The sequence below is a fragment of the Mirounga angustirostris genome, unplaced genomic scaffold, assembly GCF_029215605.1.
Source record: "Mirounga angustirostris isolate CCGP_5_RB_7025 unplaced genomic scaffold, mMirAng1.0.hap1 SCAF_1, whole genome shotgun sequence".
Classification (NCBI taxonomy): Eukaryota; Metazoa; Chordata; class Mammalia; order Carnivora; family Phocidae; genus Mirounga; species Mirounga angustirostris.
In genome coordinates, this window is record NW_026991709.1 from 59231572 (window position 1) to 59257850 (window position 26279).

The window sequence follows — 26279 nt, forward strand, 5'->3', positions numbered from 1 at the left end:
GGGTAGGAAAAAAAAAGTGAATCAATTTAGACAGCAGTAAATGAACCACATGATCACATGTGAGTTTTGGACAGTAGGAGGAACACGCCCAAATTTGCCTTACGTATCCCTGAAGTGATTTCAATACCAGCAATTCTGGAATTCTTACGTCTTGTCTCAAGAGAACTGATGTGTTGAGAATTTCTCTGGCCTTTTAGGTATAATCCTCAATTTTGATAATCTCCACCTAGACCTATGAGAGAATGTGAAGGACCATCTGAAAAAGAAACCCTGCCACAATATAAAGAAGACGCAATAGGAAACCCAGAGAAGAGTTTTTTTTTTTTTAATTATTCCTTCATATTCAAACTTCACAAACAGTGTGAACTTGTACAATACCTCGGAAAGTGAAACTTACAAAAAAAGTGCTGGTAACATTTAAAAAAAAACAACAAAAACCCCAAAAAACAAACATCATTCTTAGCAACATCAATTACTCTTCCACACAAAACAGAAACCTTGTAAAATTTATTTTCGTATTTTTAAGGCGTAATACTTCCGTATAAAGTATATGCAAGAGATAAAACTTCACAGTATTCCAAAATGTCACAATAATAATAATAATATAATAGTATAATGAAGCGCTACAGTTAATTTTTCTTTTTTTGAATGTTTTTTTTTTCCTGTTTAAATAACAAATACAAGTCACAGGTAAATATACGTGAGAAAAATACGAGGCTAATATTAAATGGCAGGTAAGGATACTGTCACTGTAAGAAAAAACTGGCAGGATGTGTGTATTTAGTCTATATTTTAAAGCACTTGATAGAAAAGGCGTATGCAAGGTTTTTCAAAACAATTTTTTGTTTGTTTGATAACTGACAACAATTTAAGAGTATAATGAGGAAAAAAAAAAAAGGAACAAACTCCCTCTCAAAACTATTGACCTGCTCATCCCAAACCACGCATATACTGATGGATGGATGGATGTGTGTGTTTGTGTATACATGGGTTTATAGGGTACACAGATTGATACAAGCAGTGTTCCATGCCCACCTGCAAAGATCTGCAGTCATCGAGCCCAAGCTCCTTTTGGGAAATTATTCTTTCAGTTTAAAGCTCGCTCTTTCCTTGCCTTTCCCTCTTTCCAAACTCTTCCCCAGTTCCCAGGTCTTCGGTCTGAAAAGACAATCTCGTTAGAAAAGTTGCCCTCCGTTCAAAGTTCACTGGGAAATAGATCCTGCATGAACAGTGACACCCACACGGACGTTGAAAATACCACTTGGACGAATGAGTATGTGCATGTGCATGCATGCGTGTGTGTGTGCGTGTGTGTGTGTGTGTGTGTGTGTACAGTAGCAATTGCAAAAAAGGGACCATATTCCTTTCCATACTAAGATACAATGTGATAAGAAACATTTCTGTGCAGGGAATAGGGTTTCTTTGAATCTTATCACAACACTGTGGCGGGAAAATCAGGAAATGGGTTCACCTTTCAGCAGTCACCACAGTAAACTTCATTGAGAATGCACATGGCCAGACAAATGGTCTGCGCACATGTGCGTGTTAACAGCTAGCCATTCAGCCAACAGGTAACAGAAAGACAGCAGATAGCAAAACACGTCAATAAGGTGCTCAAAGAAAAAAGTGGCACCCACTCCTCGAATGGATGGCCACATTAAGGTGCTTCAAAAAAGGTTTTTTTTTCTTTTTTTTTTTTTCAGTTTCTATTTCAAACATTAAGAGAGTACTGATCTGCACATGGTAGTTCTGAGCCAGGCCAAGGGTTTTGAGATTTCTGACATCTTCCACCGAAAAGGGCTTTCACTGTAGTTTTATTCAGTTTGTTGTGGGTCACTTGAGTCTAAAGAACTTTTTTTAATGGCCAAAAACTGAAATCAAATCAACATGACTAAAAGAAATGACAGATGAAATGGTATAGAACATTACTGCATTCCCATTGGATCAAGATGGTTGCGCCCATTTTTCCTCTTTCGCTAACACTGTTCCTTTTTTTTCTTTGTTACAATCCATTCCTTGTGAACATACAGAAGTAACCAAAATCACTGCAAGTGGCTGTTTTTATTTTTTGTGATCTGTTGCAAGAGTCCAACCTTGTTTCCTCTGCTGCTGTTCGTGTAGCATCTGTAATGAGCATCTGGATTTGTAATGAGCATCTGGTTTTGTTATGTGCACGTGTGTGTATATGCACATATACACACTTATACATGTATAATATATACACTATATATATATGGATATATATAGGAAGTGTGTATACATTTATACATAATATAGTGTATATTGTTGCAACTGGAGATAAACTGAACTGGGTTCAGACACTAGCACGTTTATCTTTCCCCTGCTCCCTCTGGACATTTTAAACAGTCTGGAGCTTTTATTTATTTTTTAAAGTGCATTTTCAATGCAGAATAACTGTAATCCACTGATTCCTTGGAAAACATTTTTGATGAGAAAAATCTGACGGTTCTCAGCCCCAAGCAAGAGAAACCTGGGTTTGGTCATGCCGGGGGCTGACGTGGCAGTGCCAGGCTCGTGCCTGAGTGATGGCTGGGCATTCTGGACCCCGGGCACCTAGCAGCAGCGGCAGCAGCACCTTTACGAGAAGGCGGAGGTCAAAGAGGAAGAAGGAAGGAAAGCTCAGATGAGGAAGGATGGGTTTTCGGTGTGTCTGCAGGTCGGAATTGTTCACTTCGCATGGGTGTGTGCAGTTCCTGCTTGGCTTCGGCTAAGAGATGCCATCTAGTCCCTTCCCTGCCAACTGACACCGACCTCCCAACGCCCCCCCGCCCCCAGGGTCCGCATGTCCGAGCATCGCCCGAGCGTCCCCACTCCCCAGGCTGACTTCCGTGTCCGTTCCCTGTGGGTATGTGAGTGCCAGCATCAAGTAGGAATAAGGCACCAGAGAAATCAAAATGTTACAAAAAGATGCAGAACCCCGTTTCAAAGAGCCTCTCCCATTGCTCCGTTAAAATATTGCATGTGATACCATTCATTTGTGTGTACTTAAAGTGTGTCAAATGCAGTCTCTGGAAGGAACTCGAGGCCCGTCAGCACCAGAGATCTATAGGAATGCACCCTTTATTGAAACACGCCCACTCCCCCACCCCCAGGCCCACCCCACGCCACACTCGAAAGCACCAAATCCGGAGAACAAGGCTGCTTGCCATTGCTCACCTCATTTGTGATAAAAATGAGAGAAGTGTATGAAAGAGAATTGTCAGGAATTGCTCTAAAGTCGAATGGGTTCAGGCTGTCATGTATCTGGCTAGGTAATGCTCTAAATGTCCAAAGAGCATCGCGAAGGGGTTGACATGTCTGTGTTAATACTTAGGGGGAATGTGTTAAACAAAAGTACTTTGCAAATGATGCCCAAGTCCTCCACTAACACTTCAACCTCCCCTGTTTTTGTAAGCACTGTAAAAAGGAAGAGGTTCATCTAGCTATAAAAGGAAAAAAATGAAGGCACATGATTTTATTCGGTCCCACAATCCTTAAGAAAAATGGTATTTTGCAAGTGTGTGTGTGTGTGTGTGTGTATCTGCACACACACACATGAAATGGGAATCTGAGGGCCATTGGGGCAGTAGTCCAAGGGAAGTTGGAAAAGGAGAATAAGAGAGAATTCTGAGACAGAGAGAAGAAAGGAGAAAGGAGGAAATGGAGGCCTCTCTTCAGCTTTCTGTCATTGACAGTCTCAAGATTTGGCTGCTTTAGGGTCCAGAATGGAATTTGTTTGTCTTGGTCTAGAAAGTGCCCCCAGTTAAATATCTCCAGTTAATCATATTACAGCTTTTGGTGTTTCCCTTTTCCCTTCCCTCCAGCCAAATGATTTAAAAAAAATCACAGTTTTTAAAAATTATTTTTTCAATGTTGAAAAAATATGGAAAGCTATTGAACAGCCCTAGGGCACTCTGCCTCTCCGTCTTCACAGTGAGCAGATGGATGGACAATCCACAGAATCAAAGATGAGGCAGACAAGATCCCTTGTGCTAGATGGTCCCTTGCCCTACCTTCCCCATTTCTTTCAACTGGATCCTTCCTCCCCCCAGCCCGTCCACGGAATGTGGGCTGCTGAGAAAGGCAAAGCCATTCTGGAGAGTGATGGTAACAGAAGTGTCTTAGAAGCGCAGGGCAGAGGCATGGGCAGGCTCTCTCCTCCTCCGGCAGCAGAGCCGTGTGCCCTTCGAGCAGCCTGGCCACAGGCTGGGGAAGCCCAGGTGCCCGCTGAAAGGCTGAAGTCCCACTCACATCTACTTCATGAGACCTCAGCCCTTCTGCTTCTCTTTGCATCACAGCTGGCCCCCAGTCCTGAAGAAGGCAATGATCCAAGACGGAGAGGCAGAGCCGACTGGCTGTGTCCTACAGAAAAGGGCTACGGACAGTGGGATTTCAGAAACAAATTGAACTTTGGTTTTCTAACTTTTTTGAACCGTAAAAATTAAAGCAGGGCTTCAGGGGCGTGCATCATCTGACAGCTGTTCTATTTTTTTCTCATTTGGCAAGGCTAAGGCGGGGGGGAAGAGAAAAGGGGTTTCCCATAATTGGTCGAAGACACAGGGTGGTAAAATGCTTCCACACTTAAACTCACAGTCCAGTGTTTTTGACATTTCATAAATAGCTTTTTTTTTTCTCTAAAAAAAGAATAAAACAAGAACAATCCCTTTACTTACTCATCTGAAACAAAATAAACAGCAGTGGGTACAAACTTCTTCTTGTAACAATTACAAAAAACAACAATATAATCCCAACTTTTAACACGCATCTTGAATCAGTTATTTTTTTTTTTTTAACCTCAAAACTGCAGCATATCCTTAAGGGCAAACTTTTCGATTAGTTTTTTTCTTTTTTTTTTTTTAAATAATGTCTTCACCAAAAAAACAGTCTTGTACCAATAAAATGCATTCAAAAATAGAAAATATTACACAACAAAAATATGTATCCTTCCTTTCCAAAAAAGATTCTTCACAAAAAAATGTAGAAAAAATTCCAACAATTTTTTTCCTCTCCTAAACATTAACTTTCAGTCTAGGGCACAATTAGTTATTGATTTAAATGTCTGTTTTTGCATAAAACATGGAAAATGCAAAACAATGACTGTATTAGGATTGTGTAGTTACATCCACTCCCACCCCAACTCCAAAACAAGACAAAACCAGAAAAACCCAGCAAACATTAAACAAATGATACAGCCACTTGGCTAGGCAAATTATCTCTGTCTTTCCTCTCACTGTGCATTTGTAGGAGTTAAGTGGCTCTGTTGGTACTGGGAATGCTGAAGAACAGGGGTGGGCCTGGAGTCAAGAGGTTCTTTAGCACTGGCTGATATTCTAATGAGTCATGGATGGCCTCCCGTGTTGTGGGCCCACCGGCTGAAATCCTCACGGAGAAAAGAAATATGGGAGGTAGTACATGGACAGAGGACCGTGCTGGGTACTGTACCCAGACCTCGATACAAGCCAGTTTTTTAACCATAGCACTTCCCACCCCCCATCAAAATGGAGCCCAAGCATAGGATAAAAAGGTGATAGAGAGTTCCAGAAGTGCTGGGTTTATTTCTTCCAGAGTCATGCCTCTCCCACATTTAACCCCTTTGGCATTCGCTGGAACCATGGCAAGATCTCAGATCTCAAAGGAATGCCCCATGTCTCCCCTCCCCACTGAGCCCACTGAGTGTCTTTTATATTTTCAGCATTGTAACTTCTAGGACTTATCTTTCTTATTTGATGTTATTTCTCTTTTGTGTGAGATAGATTTTGTATATGTATTCAGTAGGAATAGGTGGTTTTTCTCATAGGTTTTTTTTTTTTTCCCCTGTTGCTTATTTGGTTGCTGGTTTTTTCTTTGTGGTTTTTGTTCTGTTTTGTTTGTGAATTTTTGAACAGTGAAATGTGTCCAATTTTATTTCCAGTGCATTAAACAAATTTTAAATTAAAAAAAGAAATAAAACTTTCCCCCCCATCCTTCTAAAGGAAATGACTGATAAAAGTACAATATAATAAAATCAGGCATCGCCAAAAATAGCATGATGTGCAACCTCAATTACATCAAAGAAAAACAAACAGACAAAAATTATAGAACATAAGCATGAAGGAGCCAAGACTATATAATCTCAACTATGGTATGATTGGCAAGCACTGGTTAAAAAATAGGTAAGGCTACTCTTAGATTTCTAACTCAACATAGTTAACCACTGCTCTTCTGTCTTTTCCTTCAACTCTTAATCTTTTACTCACTAGTTCTTTATATCTTTAGAACGAGCAAATTTGTTTTTATATTTTTGGTCTACAGTAGAATTACATATTAATAATATAATAAAAAGATATTTCATTAACAGGTTGGTACTGCATCCATGTGGGGAAAATAGAAAAAAAGTACTCAAATAGACATAGCAAATGGACTCTATTCTTACAAAAATAACCACAAATATAATAGAAATTATAATCAGGGCAACAGATTCAACAGAAAAACAGGCGTAGAAAGCTATATTTTGGATAATACAAACTCTTGACAAGCTATGCCCTAGAATTGCAGCCTCTAAACCTTTTCTGTGATTTCCACCTTCCCATAGGATCACTCAGAATTCAAATGGAAATGAAAACAAAATGAAAATAAAGTGACAGGTGGTTGAGCCAGCCAAAGCTTCTGAGTTATCTTAGTTGACTGGGTCAAGACCAGGTGGACAGCATTCGAGAAACTGGTAGGCTACAGGGGAGCCACTGATGGTATCTGTTTTTGATTTTGGAAGAGTTTCCAGCCCACTGATAAAGAGAAAAACCAAGGAACCAAATAATTCTTCTGGTAACATAAATACATGAGATGAAATATAATTCTGACAGAGGCGATGGGGCGGTGGGGGTGAGGTGGGAAAGAGGAGAAAGGGGAAACAGGCCAACTGTAGGCACCACCTTCCTTGTTTTTCTTCAACACGTGGGTTTCCTTCTCTTTCTAAGCATTTGTTGGGATTAACTGCAGGCTCCAATATCCTCTGGGCAAATAAGTGTCAGCTCAGCTCACCATAGGATAGCTCTGCTTTTCAGCCTTCCTAAGGGCTAGTGGCTTTGGAGGAGCCTCCCCGCCCCCCGCCGCCACTGCCTCATGCCCTCGATGATGCAGAGGAGGGGGTGCAAAGTTGTAATGACAGATGGCCTTTACATTAGCCATTCCTACCTGATGGTTAATTCACACTGAAGAGTCAGTGTGGGGGAAAAAAATAGGAAGGAAAAGAATTGGTAAGAGTTGAGCTTGGTAATCAGCAAGTATGAAGTTTCCTTCCAGAGAAACGAAGAAGGAGAAGAACAAGAATAAGGAGAAGAAAAAGAAGAGGCATCAGTTAGAAAATACTGCTTTGGGTTTCTTTTAACATTGAACCATCCTTGGTTTTTCTCTCATTCAGTTGCTCCAGTTTAAAGTAGAGTTCAGAATCTAGTGCAAATATCATCAAATCACATCATCCCAGGAGCGATATCCTGTTCCTTCATCCTAAGTGAATACTATCCCTTCAGACCTCCTCAGAAGACTGGTGGGTAATGGTCCAGAAAAGCCTAACTGAACAAATTATTAATCGAGTACTCGCTATGAGAAAGGCACTATGACAACAGGTCAGCCCCAGCACTGTCCTCGCCACGGGCGTGGCCGTTTTAACCACTCCAGCAACCCCAGCGAGACCCACATCGTGGCTCTTCCAATACTCAAATTCGCTTGCCAGTTGTCTGACTCTCTCTCTGGCCATTGCTGTGGGCTCTGGCCACGAGGAGCAGCGATCCGCTCTGTTGTCTGTGCTGCCCCCCATTTCACCAACAATCCTTGTTTGGCTCTATGTGATTTAGCTCACTCTCTTCCATGGAAGTTTCTTTCTCTCCATCAGTCTTCAGGTCATGACTCTATTAAAGACCAGTTTACAGTGTCAAGGTACTACTGTTTATTTTTTCCCGTTTTTTTTTAAACCTCTGACCAAACCCTAAGTCATGAAGACAGTTCAGTAACTCCCCTAATAACGAGTCTCCTGTAAATAGCACTGTGAACGGAATGAAAACCAACGTGTCATCCCTGACCACCAAAGCATACCCCTCGAGCCTGTCATATTATTTTTTGTCTGGGAGTGAGGAGATTAGGCTCTGGTGATTAAAATCTTTGGTGACAAAACCACAGTGGGTATGCAAGTTTCACAAAAGAAGCTGTTTCCCCAAAGCCTCAAGAGAAGTATCCTAGGACAGTTAATGTTAATGTATCTTAAAAGGTCAATTACTTCTTTCTATACCTTTGGTTTGATGCAGTCAATACCGTCTTAGTGCTTATGCAATGCACATCTCTAAGTACCTGTTAAGATCTCTGAATTTAGAGTTTCCTATTTAAAACTGAGATAATGCTTTGAGTGCTTAAGGGATTGCTTACATTATTCTGAAAGCCCTAAGTGGTGTTTTTTTTTTCTGACTCGCAGGGCTGACAGTTCCCTTACAAATTTTTTACCTTGTAATAGTAGACTTGCGTGGATGCTAAGGAGGAAAGAGAGAGAGAGAAAATGAGATAGGTATCAACGTTGTAATCTTAGGAAAGAGACCTCAACTGATAGTTTTCCAAATTGATGTCCCCACATGTGATAGTGTTCAGAGAAATTCAACATTAGCCATTTATATGTGTTGTGACCCTTTCTTATGGAACCAGAATCTTCCAAACTGTCACCTTGGATTCTGGAAGGGCTCTTCAGCATCCTCACTCTTGTGTAATTGCGCCCTACACAACTGATTGCTTTTCCTGTGGTGCAAGATTCTTTTATTAATAGTCACTGAAGAGCTGTCATGCACTAATTACTTCTCAGGTTTAAAAAGGCAATAAAAAGAAATCTAATAAAAAATTGAAAAAATTCAGCAAATTCAAAGCTAAACTTTTAGGCACTGTTAAGGTCTTCTGCTTAATAAAGGATAGTCTATGATGGAGCAGCTAGTAAGTAGGTTCTGATCAATTCTCCAACCCTTCCTTCAATTTCAAAGTTGGCCTAGCTTGTTTCAAAATAAACCTTCACCTCACTGGTTTTCAGTGTTTATTGCACTGTTCCCTTACTGCCTTACCAAGTGCATGGCCTTCCTCTTTGGTTAGCCTGATCTAGGTCTCACCCAGGGATGGAAAAGCATGCTCAGGCTGAAAGGATATCTCCAATACAGACAAAGCTGTGTTTTTTTTTTGAAAGCAGGGCATGCCACCGCCCTCTGCCACACTGGAATGTGCGTCAGCAAGGGGTTTTGTGGTGGAGGCCAAGGTGAAGGCTCAACCTCACCTCGGCTGGCTCCCTTAACCATTGCAACTATACCGGAAGCTTAGCTAGAGACAACACTGGGCAAACTTTTCCTTAAACATCTTCAATTTACTGTACCAGCCCAGCTTCTTTATAATAAGACAACAGATCCTATCAGCATGGCAGTTTCTGGGCCTGATCAAGAGTTAGCAGATTCCACAGATTCTCACCAACCCTGCTAAGACCAAGCACAATGGAAATAATTCTCCGTTTTTGTGATGCTTCCTGTTTAATAACTGCCTCTTTCTTCCCCATACCTCACACACTCTCTCCCAGTACAAGTAAATACATTTCAGTAGTGCAATGCAGTGCAGTCATATTTAGTGCAAAAAAAAAAAAAACCAAACAAAAAACCAAAAAACCCAAAACAAAACAAACAACCCCCCCAAAAACCAAAAAAAAAAAAAAAGCCCTATTACAGACCCAAGCTCAACCCTAAACAGTTCTTACTAAAAGTTACCAGTGCCACACAAGTGGGAAATTCAGTCTTTACCTCACTCTTCTATGAGTCATCTCTTGTTGCCCCTGTTTGTTTCAGCTCAGAGAGAAACAACTAGCATGTGCCTATGTATTCTTCTGTAAGATGTAAAATCAATAGGCAGAAAATAAAGGGAAGTAGATGAGTTGAAACCAGGGGTAGTATTTAGAAGAGGAAAATAGCTATTTAATGCAAAGGTCAGTAGTGGTTTTTACTGAATGGTTTTCATCCTGTCAAATGGCTCTGATACTAAAGAGAATGGGTACAGAAAAAGATAAAACTTTCCTGTTTCCCAAAACACGGTTCTGAATTTAACAGTGCTGGGCTCTTATTTTAGAATCGTGCAATCAACTCTTCCTGGAGGGCTTCTGGCTGCGGCCACCTGACCTAACAGAAACAGGGATGCTAGGAGCACTCACTTCTTCACATTGACCACCTTCTCCCTCCCCTCGTTCGTTCCTCCCCTATTCACTTTGTTTTCTGACAACACATAAATACAGATCTACATACACACACGCAGAAATTCTCAAGGCCCCTCTCAGGATGATAGATCAAAATTGGTACAAATAGCTCAATGACACACTCACACAAAAAGTACAACTATTAAATATAAAAGTGAATTATAATTACACCCAAATTAAGAATCTGCATTGTACCTCTTCTTGTATTATTCCTTAAAAAAGAAAAAACATTCATAGTAGGGTATCTTATGGAGCTTACTTCTCGCTTAAGATTAGTCTGGAATTGGTCTGGGATACGGCAGAACTGAGTGATTCTGGACAAATGCTTTGTATTTGATACTCTTAAGAGTTGATCTTTTTGGCTTGTCCGGGTCTCCATTCTCCAAATGTAAGTCTGTGTGTCTGCTCAAACCCACACATGCATACTGGAAGTCTCAGGAGAAATCAATCCGTGGTTGAGAATAGATTGTAGAAACAAAGGTGTTTGGCACAGTGGGGTCAGCACAAATTACTTTAAAACATAAAGTTACCATAGGTTTTTCTCTATCCTATCAACTTCTTGCCTTTGTTTGCCATGATGAGGATTACTAAGAAATTCTGCTTTCATTTTTTTTCTGAAAACACAGTCCTTTCAACAATAGGGCAAGAAACCATTTTTCATTCAATGTGTGAAAGTTACCCTTAATTTCTTTCTCAATAGGCCCGTCAGGAAAACTGAAGTTCAAATCAATGGGACTAAGGAAGGAGTTTAACTGCCGACAGTGCTTTTGAGAATTTTCTCCTACAAATCTATGCACAGATGTCTCCAAACCAAAGTTTGTCCCAAGGAGAGCAGGAGTAGAGAAACTGGCCTTATTTTTCAATGAACGCTTTGGCAGTGAACTTACACAAAGCACTTTAGACTATGTCTAAATCTTGTATCAAATCTGAACCATCACTTTATTTTCAGGTCTCTCTGCATGTGTCCTGGAGAGAAGATTAGATACAGGAGCAATCAAGGGTGTGTACGATTTCTCTGAACGGGTTTGACAGTACATAAGAAAAGTCTTAAATCATAAAGAAGTGAGGTTTTCTGACCAGTTCTTAAGACTATAATAGTAAGGATGGACAAGAGTGGTAAAGAGTGAGTGGTGTTAGCTTTCCCTGGTGACCCTGAAAACTGGCTTTTTGAATCCAGAACTGTATCAGATTTAGCCCCATCACTGCCCTGTCTCCCCTCTTTGCTTTTCCTCTGTTCACTTAATTGAAATTGCAATTATTTTAAAGATTGAGTTAAAAATGCAAATTATAGCACAAAAGACAGGTTATAAAAAGGTTGTCAGGCTATCTGTAAATTGAGTTAAAAACAGTATGCTTTCAAATGAAGCACTACAATTTCCCTTTTTTCAAAAAAAAAGTTTCTAATTTGGTTTTTCCTTATTTTGTGGTGGCGATGGGGTATGGCTGAGTGGAGGACTGGCGATGCGGCGCCAGTCTCCCTCTGTGACTCTCAACTCCGGTGCCAGGTGGGGGAGATGAGAGGCAATGGAGAATCGGATGTTTCTCTATTTAAGACCTCATGGACACATATTTTTGAAATGAGTAGAACAGAAACTGAATAATTATAGAAATCTATAGATTGATTGACTTTGCATTTAAGTAGCATCCTTTCTTTGTCTTTTCTGGGTATTCTGCTTTAGATGTTAGTAAGAAACATCCAAAGCAGATTTTCATTAAATTAATTTATTCCCAGTCTTATTCCAAAAGTTGAAGGCAATAAGGATTTGTAGTGTAAAATATATGACCTTCCTCTGCAATCAATTCCCCCTCTTTGGCCTCAGACCTGTTAGTTTGGGTAAATGCGTTTCTCTCAAGAAACAGTTTTTAACGATTCTACCCTCAAAGTGCAGAGAGAATCTCTCTCCTCAAAGCTCTCACATGCTCACCGAAAAGGAAGATAAGATTTTCAAGGAGAAAAGACTCTTTAATGGCAGGAGGGAAGGCTCTCATTCTGAAAGGAAAAGAGTATGGTAAGGGCGGGCATTATTTGACTGACACCTATGGCCAGGGACAGTATCGAATTAAAGAATCAAAATCTTTCACTCTCTCGAGAAGTAAGAGATAAAGGGAAACAAACAAAATGACAACAAACTTTACTAAAATACACATTCCTCCAGTTGCAGGTTTCTAAAAAAATAATTATGCTTAAGTCAAGGTTTACAGATAGCAAACAACTGTTTTAATGTGTAAAAGTATTATCCCTTTGCTTTACTATATTAGTTTCACTTTCTTTGAAGGAATTGTATCTGTGCACACTTGTCCTAAAGTCCAGTGCAGAAAATAAACTGGTTTGCTACCAGCTTCAATCTCAGAACACTTCCTAAGCTATATTTGCGAATCCTAAAACTACATATCTATAAAATGAGATGCAGACTTTCTGAAATGCGTGGTGGTGGTGGGGTGGGGTGGGGAAGCAAGCTTTTTATGGGGGAAAAGAAGAAAGAAATCTCTTCCTATCCTCCCTATTATGTACTATAATGTTTCTGACCATCATTTTGCTGCATTAGTTACTGGTAGGGCTCTTGGTCTTCCTGACAGGTGTCAGTTTAGAAAAGCAGGAGGGTCATAGGCAATAAGAAATTCACATCCTGGAGTCTCTCAAATACTAGCAGGATTTACACATTAATCTAGACTAATGCAGAGGTTGTGGTGAGAAATCCTGGTCTCATGGTTAGAGCTTTTCTTGGGGAACCAGAAGGAACAATGTCAAGAAGGCATCCTGGAGAAATCCTTTTGATTAACTGGACCAAATGGGACCTGTCAGATCTGGATCCTCTCCTACTCCACATTACACCTTCAACAATAGTCATCAGGATTTAAAAGAGAGTCTTCTACTGTTTCAGAAGCCAAAGCCTGAGAAGAAGAGTACTTTAGATGAAGAGTACTTTTACAAAAGAGATAGAGGGAGAACGGACAAAGAAAGAGAAGAAGATGGGACTGATGGGGGAAAGCATGCCAAGTGAAGATCACCATCCTAGGCAACATAAATACGGGCTTTACAAAATGTTGGTTTCCTACTAGATGTATAACTCAGGAAGGTTTTGAACTATCTCTTTATTTCATTGCTTTCTGTGGTGTGAGTTGATGTTATAAATTGGTTTAATTAACGCAGGAGATGGGTCAAGCCATCTGGTCACATTAGGAATACATTTCTGATCCTAAATGTTGATTCTATTTGTCAGTGGGTAAAGCAAGAAATAAAATAGTGCACGTCTGTGCACTTAGAACCAGGTAGTACTCTAAATGCCGCAGAATTTGTCTTCATAAGAGCCAAGAGGCAGTGTAGGAGCTTGGCAAGAGTCATGGACTGGAAGTGAGGAAAGAAGGTATTACATTATGAACATCCTGTAAAGGGACAGATCCAGAATGGTATCAGTCTTTTGGGCAGCATTTTGGCAACCAGACAGTTATGACTCATTGAAATGAAATCTAGCATGATGACTAAATTATATGCTGAATGTTTAGGTACTGGGGAGTGTATTACAAGGCCCTTCAAGTATCCAGTCTGCCCTATTATATATATATATATATATGGTTTATATTAAAAAAAAGTGCTTGCAAAATAGACACTTTAGACACTTCATGGATCTTTTCATCCCTCACTAAATTACTGCTTAAAGTTCTAAATCAATCAACAATTATTTGTTTTTCAGAAAGATAACAAATGAAAAAATTCTTCCTAGTTGTTTCCTCCTACTTTAGTGGAAGTGGTTTAATTTGTTTAAAAAGCATTCACTAAGGCTCGAACAGTTATCAAAATTATCTTAAAATGTTACTTCTTTTGTTAGATTTCTGTAAATCTAGTCTGGGGTAAATATGTCATTTGGCTAAATATTAGCAGGACTTGAAAGAGTCAACATTGATGAATTTTTTTCCCCCTCTCAGAAATGGTCTACTCATATCAGAAATTTGAACACTGTGATATTTAAAGAAAAGAAAAAAACAGAAAAAAAATACTTTTTCTTTATCTTTGGCCAAATGTGAAGGTGAAAGGAATTAATGATCTCACTAGTCCTGCTGACATTTAAAACTGTGACTCAGGTCCTCCCACTCTCAAAAGAATATTGATAACTTTTAAATTTTGAAGGTACAGTGAAGACATGCTTTTTCACTCTGCCTACGAGTCTCAAGTTGATGAGCTGATTCCTGTCAATGCTCTTGAGCTACACAAAACTTAGAGACGAACATTCAGGACAGGGTGGGGAAGGGAGGGAAATGAGCACTCAGGGGTCATAAGTATTCGAGTTCCTCAGGTGGGGAGGAGAAGAAAAGGTAATTTAAAGTAGTCCTAAAGAGAAACAAGAAATAAAGGAACATGGTTAGGAAGAGGAAAGAAGAAAATAATGAAACTGATACAATCTGGGTATTGTGATCCCTGGAATAGCAACAGCCTCACTGACTCCCAATTCACAATTAGGTCTGTCCTGTAGAAATATATTTAGTTGAAAACTATGGAGAAACAGATTCCTAATTTTGCTACTAGACTTAATGTTAGCCCCTTCGAAGTAGGCTGGAGTAAGTCTACCAGGTTTCGCAAGTGGAGGGCACTGCTGGGAGCTTGAATAAGAGGAGGTTAGGAAAGACTTGTGCGCAGGGCTTGGGGGAGCACAGCAGAATGGGATGGGATTTGGAAATAAAAATCTATTAGGTGAGAAGAAAGGAAAGAATTGGTGTTATTCATACTGAGAGGCCTTAATATTGGTCCAGTGTGGGAAGGGCTTTCACACTGAGTATCGTAAACAATCGCTGTCATTTTGTCCCGAAGGGAGAACTGAGAGAATGAACCTGGCTTTAGGTCTCCAGGATGGATGTAAAGTTTATCCAACTATGGAGTTTTCCAGGCACTGGGTAGCTAAGGGAAGCCGAGGAAACTCTTTATCTACTTGAAAATATTTCTTGCTAGGAAGATAGGATGCCTGATTTCGGAAGTTTCCATGATGGCCTGGCTAAAGAATAAAGGCACCAAATCCCCACTTTCACAGACCAATGGAGATACAGAGGGCCAGAGACCCAAGAGCCACCATTTTGTGGATTCTGTGGGCTAAAAAATGAGCTCTCTATTTCTTGGTTCTATTTCTATCAGCCTCTGTCATGAAAAAGTTCCTCAAATTCCGGTTTTATTTAAGAAAGAAAATCTTCTAGGAAAATGAATGTTATATTGCCAAGCTGCCTCCAGGGGAGCATTGAAGACTAGTTAAAATAATCGTAGAGCACATTGAAAACAGAAAGTAGTCCGTAAAGGAACAATGAAAATCAATGTTTGAAAATCCAGTTGGGACAGCTAGGCATTTCATTCCCTTAGCTTCTCAGATGAGCAGTCCTTTGAGTGGCAGCCTGTAATTTTTGGTCAGATCATATGCAGGTTAAGCAGCCCCTTGGACATATTTTCCAAAGCAAATATAGACAGTGACAGTCCTAAAAGGGAAAATCACAGATACATTCATATGCACTTCTTTTGTTCTTCAGATATTGAGAGGGTCAGCTAAACAAGATCACTTTGAATATGAACCTCTTTGTATTGGCCACACCAGAAAAAAAAATGTTTTCTTAAAAAATGTTTTCACTTTCCTACATTTGCTAAGTTTGAGCTTAAAAAAATTCTAAAATCCTGTAAAGACAATACTGAGCTGATAATATAAAAAGCAAACTAGAGCAGTCATGATTATTATTAAATGCACCAGATTAACCGCAGCAAGTTGGTGATGGGTGATAAATGCAAAGAAATAATATTTCAATCAACTCATGATCATAGGCAGATTCAAAAGTTAAAAATGAATATAATGTAATATATATTTTAATATAGAGTTGTTATATATAATGTGTATGTTCTAGCTTTCAGAAATACTGCAATGTAGTGTACTGTACTTAAGTAAGCATACCTAAATGTAACTCATGTTCTTCCACAAAGTCACTAGTACTGTTAATTAAAAAACAAAAAAACAACAAACTCATTTTTTTTCCAGTAAAAAGAAATACCTATGGTTACAGTCACAGACTTCTTTTGGATATAGAAAGACAATATACATTTTTAAAAATAATAACAATGAAAAGATTCTAACTGTAAGTAGCCTTGCTTAATGGGGTAGGGGGAAAGTCACCAAAATAGAAGAGGAAAGAAAATGTCCTCTGAATTCTGTAAATTAGCAGAAATCGTCTATGTGTCACAAAAAAATAATAAACCACCTAGTAAAAGAAGGGCATGGGAGTGAGCAAACTGAATCCGACTGTTTCCAGGCCGTTCTCTAAGGTCAGCTGCGAGAGCCAGGTCCATTTGTTCAGAGTAGTATGCCAGAGCGGCATTCTACTTTACTGTGTGAAACGGGCCAGAGCCATCAATTCTTAGAGATTACTAGAAATGATTCCCCCCGAGAGTCTACTGGTTTGCTAGACATGGTAAACAACCCACTCCTGGAAAGACTTGGGCAAAGGCCACACTGGTGTCAGGAGACACAGTTTGGAATTATGATGACGTCCTGTAGGTACAGGCAGGATCGGGAAGCTTTAGTGTGGACGTGAAACTTACAGCTGAGCAGGTGTTTGTGGGCACACTCTGGGTTGCATAGAGGAGAGTGATGGAGGCCTTTCAGCCATGGACTGGCTCAGATCAAAGGTTGTGCAGGCCTTGCCTCCCTGGCCTCGGTGCTCCTCCTCCCCAGAAGACCTGGAGAGGTGCCCCAGAACTGCTGCTCTCTCTGTCTGCTTGCCACTTGAGTACTTATGGTCTACCTTCTTCTGGAGGAAAACATCCTGTCACTGTAGGATTGCTGTGGATCCAACAAGCTGCCTTTGTTTCTCCCAACTCTGAAATGCTACGAAAAGCAACAGAGTGGGCAGGTGACTGCTTCCTGGGAAGGGAGCCACAAGTCTTGAGCACAACGGTAGGAAGAGGCAACTGCATCTATGTACCAGGACCTATGCCTGTGTGTGCTTCCTTTGAGAGGCACACAAACTCCCGGACTACAAGTACACAATGCAAACACACACATACACACATGCCAGTCAATCTAGCAGAAGTGCAGAGTTCGTTAAGTGCACTCTCCTCCACACGGCATATTCAAGTTTCTCATGGAACGGGTACATAGAAATGCTTGAGCTCCTTCAGAATGCCCTAGAACCTCCTCACAGATAGCGGACCCAACTAAGGCAACAGAGCAGAAACAGCCAGGAGATATGTGAGACCTTAGACTAGCTAGAAGTTCCAGAATCTATCTTTTCACTGGGGAATATGAACGTGGAACAGCTCTGTACTGAGGGCACCTCACACAGCGTGTGTACATGCAGAACGGGTACTCATTTCTGGACATTTTGGACAGCAGCTGTGACATATTAGCTGGGTTAAGTCCTTTTCATTACTGGAATCTACATATAAATTACAGTGATTTTGCTGGGCAATAATGAACTTCTGTTGTAACAGTAGTAGAAACAGATGTCTCCGACGGGGTTAATTTTTTTTTTTTTTTCTATTTTAGGTATATCAGAATCTCATCGAGGCATCTGAACCAAGGAAAGCCCTGAATTTGAAAGAGGGCTAGTAGGAACTTTTTATACCCTAATCAGGTATCTCAAAAGCCAGGACCCCCAGCAAATGTGGCTAGATTTCCTCTCTGATCTGCAGAGTATGCTCCTTCCTTGAAGATTTGACTGAAAGTTGTGAGTTTGCATTTAAACAAAGAACCACCAGATAAAGCAGATGCTCACGAAAACTGAGGAAAACTGAGTTTAGAAATATATACTGTATAGGGAAAGAAAGTTTTTCTAGAGACTGTTCTCCCTATGAAGGAAATGATGAAAACTGGCATCCCAGGCACCTGTGATCATGTCTTATGGGATTTACTCTTTGACTAATATGATGCCTATTTTACACCCAGCCCAGACCTCTGTCACTGAAATAGGATATGAAAAAAGAGCAACCACTTCCTGAGAACTGTCAGTTCCAGACAAGTGTGATGCATCCCTGCAAAGCCACTATTTCCATCATCTTCACTCATGAAGAGGGCTCATTTTGATGACGATGCAACCACTAAAAACAAGAAATGTCTATGTCTTCACACCCTTCCAACCTCTCTGTCCTCTGTTCTCTTCCCTGGGCTTTCTGATTTAAGGCAATAATTCTTTACTATAAGTGGCTTCTGGTGAAAATCCCTCAACTGAGGTCACTTCAAATGAGATTTTAGTCTGAAGGGACTGAGTTTATGGAGCAATAGACTGGGCCTGAGGAACCACTGGAATCCAGGGGTTGCAGTCTGTTGTTTCAACCTGGGGCATTTTACTGCTTTTTCAGTGAAATACATAGTTCCAAAAAAGAACCCGTGCTCTGCAACACTCATTCTCTATTTCTTCATCCTAAAAAGAACTGAAAACAAACCCTGGTGTTCCAAACCATTTTCTGGGATCTGTTAACGTACACCGCTGACCACTATGGATTCAGTGTTCGAGGGAAAAAACAAACATGTATTCGGAGACTTAGAAAAATCTTTGGGGAATTTTGGTTAGGCTGATCACCTTAATCCCTAGTGCTAGAAATGATGCTTTGGGTTAGTAATTTCCACGTTTTGTGTTTATACGAACACTGAGTCACCACAGCTTTTCCTCTTGGAGGTTTAAGCGGTCTTAGAAATGGCAACTTCACACGGAGAGCCCTTGGGGATACGAGAATATTCTCACTCGAGAGCAAGAGCTCTTCTGTGCCCCTCTTCTGTCACCATATGCTGCCTGAGCACCAGGGTAGAGATAGCTTTTGAAAGTTTGCCCCATGCAATCTATTTCCTGGGCACCTAAGAGAATAGTCCTTTTCTTCATGTCAACACGAAGAGAAAGGGGCTGCCGCCACCCCAGTGGGGAAGTTATGTGGAGCCTCAGAAAGCCCCAGGTGGCTGGGTCAGCGCAAGTGCTCTCTTCAAGCACTGCAGAGGGAGAGGCGTTGGGTTGCCTTGCTTTGTCTATGGAATTAGGGAGCCTATTGAAGTTCTAGTGCACCCTTCCTTTTGTTTGTTACCGGGTCACATGGTTCTGTCTTTAGTGTCCTATTTTTATTTTATTTTTTTAAATTTCTTTTTCTGGGGGATAAAATTGGCCATTTAAAGAAAGTTCTTTTCTAGTGAGTAAAGAGGTTTCTCAGAGCCAGAAATCACTCAAAAGAAAGTCTGTCGACCCTACTACCCATGGAAAGCCCAGAGATTTCTCTAAATACTTCTTGCCAAACTTCCTAGTGTTACGATTGGATGTTTTTTGGTTTCGCATTATTGGGTGCTGAATACACTTTGCAGTCCTTTTGTTCTCTTCCCCAGGGCTTCCATTACCCTGGACTTCAACTCATTACTAAATTAAAGAATTCTTTCAGGGGGTTTCTTTTAAGAGTCAGGTCGCAGCAGAAAGGGCACCCTCCCTTCTCCCAAACCCCAAGGGCATCTCAGGTTGTGTCTGCTCTTACACTGTACCTTCATTTTGGTTCTTTCTGCATAGCAGAGGCAGACCTGATTTGGTTATGTGATACCTTTGCTGCAGAATCACATATCCTCTGCTCCCAGCCTTAGCTAATTAAATAACATCTTCCATAACAACAGAGGAAGGCTCCTGCATGGGCGTGTTGAGTATGAATCCTGGCCAGGTCTACCTCACTGCTCCCTTTCCTAAAGGCAACAGGTGTTGGGAGCATTATGGAGGAAGCACATCTAGGAAGCAACAGGAACTTATGTTCTGTTGGGGACCTGAGGGATTTTTATAAGGGGCATGCCTCATTTGAGGGAACTGCTGAGGGAAAACAGATTTGGGGCATGTATGGGCTGGCCACACACTGTTGGTGTGCTTGTATGATTGAGGTACATGTAGGTCAAGGCATTAGGACTTACTTGACACATAGAGGAAAATCTTTTCTTCTCCCACCTGGAGGAAATCTTTTTTCTTCTCCTATCAGAATGCACAAATTGTAACTGTTCATGGGTTCCAAAGGGTTTTCTTGGTCCTTAAAGAATATTGGGATGATACAAAATAAAACCCATGACTTTTCAACAAAGCAAATCCAAGTCTTTTCTTCTAAGCCTGGGAGCTACTGTGACCTCCAAGATGCCTATGAAGAAGGAATGGACTAAAGCTGGAACATGAGAAGGAAGTTATCCACCACACTTACTCATGGCACAGTTTCAGAGCATTAGGAGTTTGGGCAGGAGAAAGTCTATACACTATTATCAAGAGCTAAAGTTTACAACTCAATTAAAAGATATAGTAAAAACCATTTTGATATCAAGACTTTCATTTCAAATTATTTTTGCCTGGCTTGTTTCTTAATCTTTTCCCATGTGTAGATTTGTATCAGATTCATCTGTTCCAATTCCTTCCTTTTGAGGGGCCATATTTTACCACTTGCGGGTTTTTTTTTTTTTTAGTACAAATATTGGCATTTATTATAGTAATGGGGGAAAGTTGCCTACCACGCTGGGATGCTACCAATGTTTTCAGGGCTGGGAAATTTTATTTTTCATAAACTGTATCTAAACGTCTTGACATAAATATTCCCCTTTGACTTTTTTCCTTTCCCTTGTTCAGCTAACCCACTTTTAAATCATAAATTACTAAAAAAAATGTTCTTTTCCAAACCAGTTCTTGTTCCCTGTATTCATCCTAAGAGGTCTTAAATCTGGAACATTTGTTTCCATTTTATCTATTTTTTTCCCCTGACTACCGAAAAAAATTTTTTTTTAGCACTCATAGCATCCTAGCATGAAGTTCTAAATGTAAGAAGATTGTTGGATTTGAAACTAAAAAAATAAAAGGATTCATGTTCATCCTCTATTCTTGAAGCAAAAAATGTTTCCCCATTTCCTAAGGTGTTGGTAATTATTTAATTGAAAAGTAAGGATTGGCAATCTAAAAGCACCTCTATCCTTCTGAAATAGGTCCAGTCCGGTTTACATCAGTTGGGAAAGTTGCCCTTTCAGGAGGTCAGAACATATAGTAATGACTCCACAGCAAGTTCACTGCTCCCCAGATTAGACCTTCCACTGCAGTCTAGCTTCTCCCTCTCTCCAGAGAACAAGTCTGTCAACTATTTTAGACTATGAATGTTTGAGAGGAATAGACATACGGTAAGAAAAAGTCTACTGCTTTGCAAACCTGGATAGTCCATGTGGTTATAATGACTGCATCACCTCACCAAGAATTTTTTGGGAGTTCTCCAACATTTCTTAAAAAGAAATACTTCATTTGAAGGGAAAGGATGAATATTAGTGTTTCAAACCCAACTGGAATTTTTTTCCTCTACGTGTTCTATAACAAAATGTGGATTTTATTTTAACCCAATTGCTTCACTTTTCACGTGCCAAATCAACATTAAGGCAAATGGGTTTCCCTCTGATTTGAGAAGCAGATAGCTAAATGTGGCCCATAATGGCACCCAAGATCAACTTTTCTAGAGGTACTATAAATTCTGCCTACTTTGTGAAGGTTGGAATAAGGACACTATCTTAAATCAGCTACTGTCAAAGAATTGAAAATAATTTAAAGTGGCTTTTGGCCACCTTCATTTGTAATATATGCTGAGGGATTTTATGTCATTTTTCCTCTAGATTAAACAACTTTTTTCCTTAATGTCAATTTTTTCTTTTTTATATCATGGGTTGAATGGCTTGTTTTTCAGGATCTCAAAATAATCCCAGGACATGGTTAATTAACTAATGCTCCCTCTGTTGGTGGTAAGTGGAAATATTAAAGTCTTAAAACACTGCTATTTTAAAAAGCAAAATTAGCAAGAGAAAAATGGACTTTTTCTTAGTTTTGAAGCTGTTTCCCACTAACTTTTAAAACAGGTCAATTTTGGACACATAGTTCTTGATAGGACTCCTCTTAGAAATCACGATGAGTGATACCCAATAATCAGTTAGCCATCCAAGTCTACATTAAACTTCTAGCAAAATATTTACCAAATTATATTACCGGAGGACCAAATACAACCCACATGTACTCCAGTTGCACTAACCCTACTAACCCTACTAACATCACCAAGAACTTATGGAAAAGATCCAAGTTAACCAATATCTAAAATATATGAGTAAAACCAATTTAGTCACTACAGAGTTGCTTCCCTTGGAAGATTTCTCCTCATTTGTTACACAGTTTTGCAAATAAGTTGCTTACAGGAAAATTAAAATGCAAAGTAATTTTGAAACTAAAATTCTGTCTTTGCTTCTTTTTTAAAGTTACAGTTTGGTGTTTCTGCTTTGTTTAAAGATTTACTTTTCCCCCTTAAGAGTGTTAAAACATGCCCAGCAATAAAATCACCTTTGGAGTTTTTGTTAGGTTTAAGAATTCTCATATTTGAGTTGGAATCCCTTCAGGACACTGTCTATAATGGAAAAATCCCTATTACAATACTTTGATCAGGACCGAGGAGAGAAATCCCAACTAGGAAGAGAGAGTGGCATCTAGGATGATGCAATGAACTGGTGGCCTTTTGAATGATGGATGTTGGTATCCGAGAAATTTTTGTTAATTTCCTTAAAACCTTTCCAAAAAGCAAGGGTTAATATATCCTCTAAAGGAGGATCATCTCATTTAGCCCTCTCAACCATGGTGGCAATAGTCAGAAGGTGGTATTTGAAAGGAAGAAAGTAATTTTGGCATCAAGGCATCCTGATCTCTACCAGGCTTCTGCTCTCCGCAGCTGTGAAGGGTGAGGAGGCATGAACTCATCCTCCTGGCTGACCACAAAAGGAAAACCCATTTGTCACGACCTCTAGACTACTAGTGTTTCATTCAAGACAAGAAGTAAAGTCGAGACAAATTCTAGAATCATAAGACCTCAATGAACTTTTAGAGAAGCAAGAAATCTGTTTCTGAAAGATAAAGTCCTCCCATGAAAAAGAACAGAATTCTAGATGGATCAGTTGGAAAAAAAAAAAAGTCAGTGGAGCAACTTAAGCTTGCTAAAAGTCAAAGAACTACATATCAAAATACAAAGCAGCAGTTCAAATTACAGCAGGGATGGGCTGGCCACAGAGGCCCTCATCAACCCAGGCAATACTTAAAATAATAAAAATTAAGGAAAAAATAAAAAAAATATGAAGAAAATATCCTTCCTCTCTTTCAAATATAACTTTAATTGCCTTTTATTCTTTCTATCTGGAAGCAGTATCGCTAACCTTAACAGTCTTGACTTAACCAAAAAATATATATATGTGTGTGAAATAAAATAAAAGAGAAGGGACTGGTGGCAGTGTATGCAAAACCAAAATGAAAAAAAAAATTACTTTTAACAATCTCACTTTTTTTTGTTTTTTTTTTTACACAAATACTGTTGTAAATATATTAAAAAAATCAGCATTCTATCTGGTAAACGTCACTTTTGCCCCTCTATAAAATTTTGAATTAAAAAAGCCTCAAGAACTTTTTATTATTCCCCCCACCCTCCATTTCTCTTTCTTTTTCTCTTCCACAAGAATATATCCTGACACTTTTTTTTTTGTTTTTGTTTTTTGCAAAGATTGTGGGAAATAATCCTTCTCTTGTACCTAGAAACGTAGGTGCAAACCTCTGATATCTTTGTTTTATCTGCATTCCTGCCTTTCATGAAAGTCCCTCTTGATTGTGCTGAGGCTGTGGCTCAGCGAAGACACTGAATAAATACGATATAGCCACTGTTGCTTGATGCTTGTCCAAGTCTTCCTGGCTTCTGCTGAAAGAGGGGGACATGGAGGAGGTGGGCCAGGGTGTGTGGACGTGAGCAGAATCTGGGGGAGAAGCCTGCCGTTCGCCTTCCCCACACCACTGGACCCACTGCCCCTTCCCAACCCCCCCAGCCCTTTTACGAAATCAGACAATGTGGTAGGTGGAAAACAGCAGGGCCTTTCCTCTGGGTTTTCAACCAGAAGTGATATTCCACAGTTTTGACTGGTTACTGTGAAGTCCAAGCGGCCAGAATTGTGAAAATGTCCACTGAAACACTGCAAGCGGTGTACTTAAAGACAGTAGGCCTTTTAGATTTTGTTATATATTTTTGTAGTGCTCTTCACAAGTGAAAAAAAAATTTTTTTTTTACTTTTCTTTTTAAAGATTTTTTTTTTTTTTTTTTTTTTTTTTAAAGAAGGGTTGTATTTAGAGGCCAGTAGCTAGAGATCCAACCAGTGGACCTCTTGAAACACTACCAGGCCTTAAGGCCACCATCCGAGGGAGGCTGGGAGAACTCTCATTCACCCGAGCCTCCGGAAATGTAATGTACCAGCAGGCAAAAACAGTTCTTCATGTAGTACAAAATGAAACGAAACAAAAACAAAAACAGAAAGTAAAAACGAAACCAAAACATTTCTTAAATTCTAGTGCCATAGCTTTGTTTGTTTGTTTGTTTCTTTTCTGTCGTTTTGTTCATAAGAAAGAGAGAAAGATACTACTTATCCGTCAGACACATGCATCCTCATGTGGTCGTTGAACTGCTCGATTTGGTCAAACTTTGCTGGACAGACGGAACAGACGTAAGTGGTCCCCTCCGTGCAGGCCACCACCCCTGGGGGGCCAGTGCGGGCACCTGGGGGTGTACCCGCGGGAGGGGTCCCGTTGCTGGCACTGTGCAGGGCCACGTGCCGCTCCAGGAGGGTCTTGTGGGAGAACTTCTTTTTGCAGATGTAGCACTCGTAGGACTTCTCCCCACGGTGGAGGCGCATGTGCACGTTGAGAGAGCTCTTCTGGGTGAAGCGCTTGTTGCAGATACTGCACTGGTAGGCCCTCACTCCTGTGTGTGTCACCATGTGCTTGATAAGGTAATCTTTTAAGGAGAAGGAGCGCCAACAGATGCTGCATTGGTGGGGCTTCTCACCTGTCAATGGGGGAAGAGACAGCAAGCGGAACAGAGCGAGACACAGCAAGGGAGGGAGAATGAGAGACAGAGAAACAAGACGACAAAAAACAAAAACAAAAACAAAATTAAAAAAAAATCTGGTTGGTTCACCCTTGATTGGAAAGATCCAGTCCTTCCTGGCCTCTCGTGTTCTCCTTGCTTTCGGGGGATGCCAGGACAGGCTAGTCTTCCACCTCCCCATGCCAGAAAACAGCTCTCTTGGAAAGCTACAAGAGACTACCCACCACAGGTTTTCAAAGGTCATTCTGTGGAGAAAAGGGAGGGCTACATTTACGGGGTCATTTTCGGCATCATGGTTAATGTGTGGATTTAACTGTGTACTTCCCATTAATTTTATCAAACCCATGTAAGGAATAAGAGAGACGAAAGATCTTGGAAGCATTCAGGTTCTTTAGAATCTTTAGAAACTAAGGACAGTGGTTACATAGCTTGGCTCTTTGGGGATAGTTTCCATTTCCAGTATTCTGCCTAGTAATTGCACTTTGCCATGATAGGTCTGGGAAATACTGGCCAACATAGGAGCAAGTCGTTCTGAAGAGCTATGCTCTTAATTTTATTTATTTTAGAGAGAAATCTTCCCGAAATGTAACAGTAGAGTTAACTGGCTATTCCGTCTTGAGTGCCCTGAGCTGCGGACTGGCCTTGTCTGGTGTGGAGGTTGAGTAGATGGTGGACAACACAATGATCTCAGAGTCAAATGGTCCTGTTCAAATCCAGGCGCCAACCCTCGGCATGGATACTCTGACAAATCTCCAAATGCCTCTGAGGTATACAGTCCTACTTACCTCACTGTGCTGGTGTTGACATAAATACATATGAAATCACTTTGCAGACCACCAAGGGTGGTGTGGGAACACTTGCATGGTATTCTTATTTTAAAACTATCCTCTCCCCCCCGGTCCCAATTAAATGGTTCCATACGCATTTTTGAACTCTCAGGTCAATTTAAAAAATAGCTTTCTCTTTCTTTGTTCTCAGTCTGTTGGCTGAAACCCTTCTTTCTCCTCAGTTTACTGCTTTGATTTGCTGTTGGCTTAGAAACCAAACGTCCAAGCTTGTGAAAAAGAGTAAGGTAAATAAAATTATTGTTATTAACTGACAATATGAAGTATTCCTCTATAAGTAATGTCTATGGGCCTGTGACATCTCTTTGGATAGGGTCTTGTT

The 26279-nt window shown here is 40.2% G+C and overlaps 1 protein-coding gene across 11 annotated transcripts in view; it reads right to left on the bottom strand.

The window, feature by feature from the left end:
- Positions 1-308: 308 nt before the first annotated feature.
- Positions 309-26279, bottom strand: part of ZBTB20 (zinc finger and BTB domain containing 20) — a 307719-nt gene continuing 281748 nt past the window's right edge. For all 11 annotated transcript variants that reach the window (XM_054504191.2, XM_045902906.3, XM_064593295.1 and 8 more), the window contains one exon: positions 309-25070. In XM_054504191.2, the coding sequence (XP_054360166.1) occupies positions 24649-25070 (422 nt within the window). In that variant the 3' untranslated portion in view covers positions 309-24648. The remainder of the gene's footprint in view (positions 25071-26279) is intronic.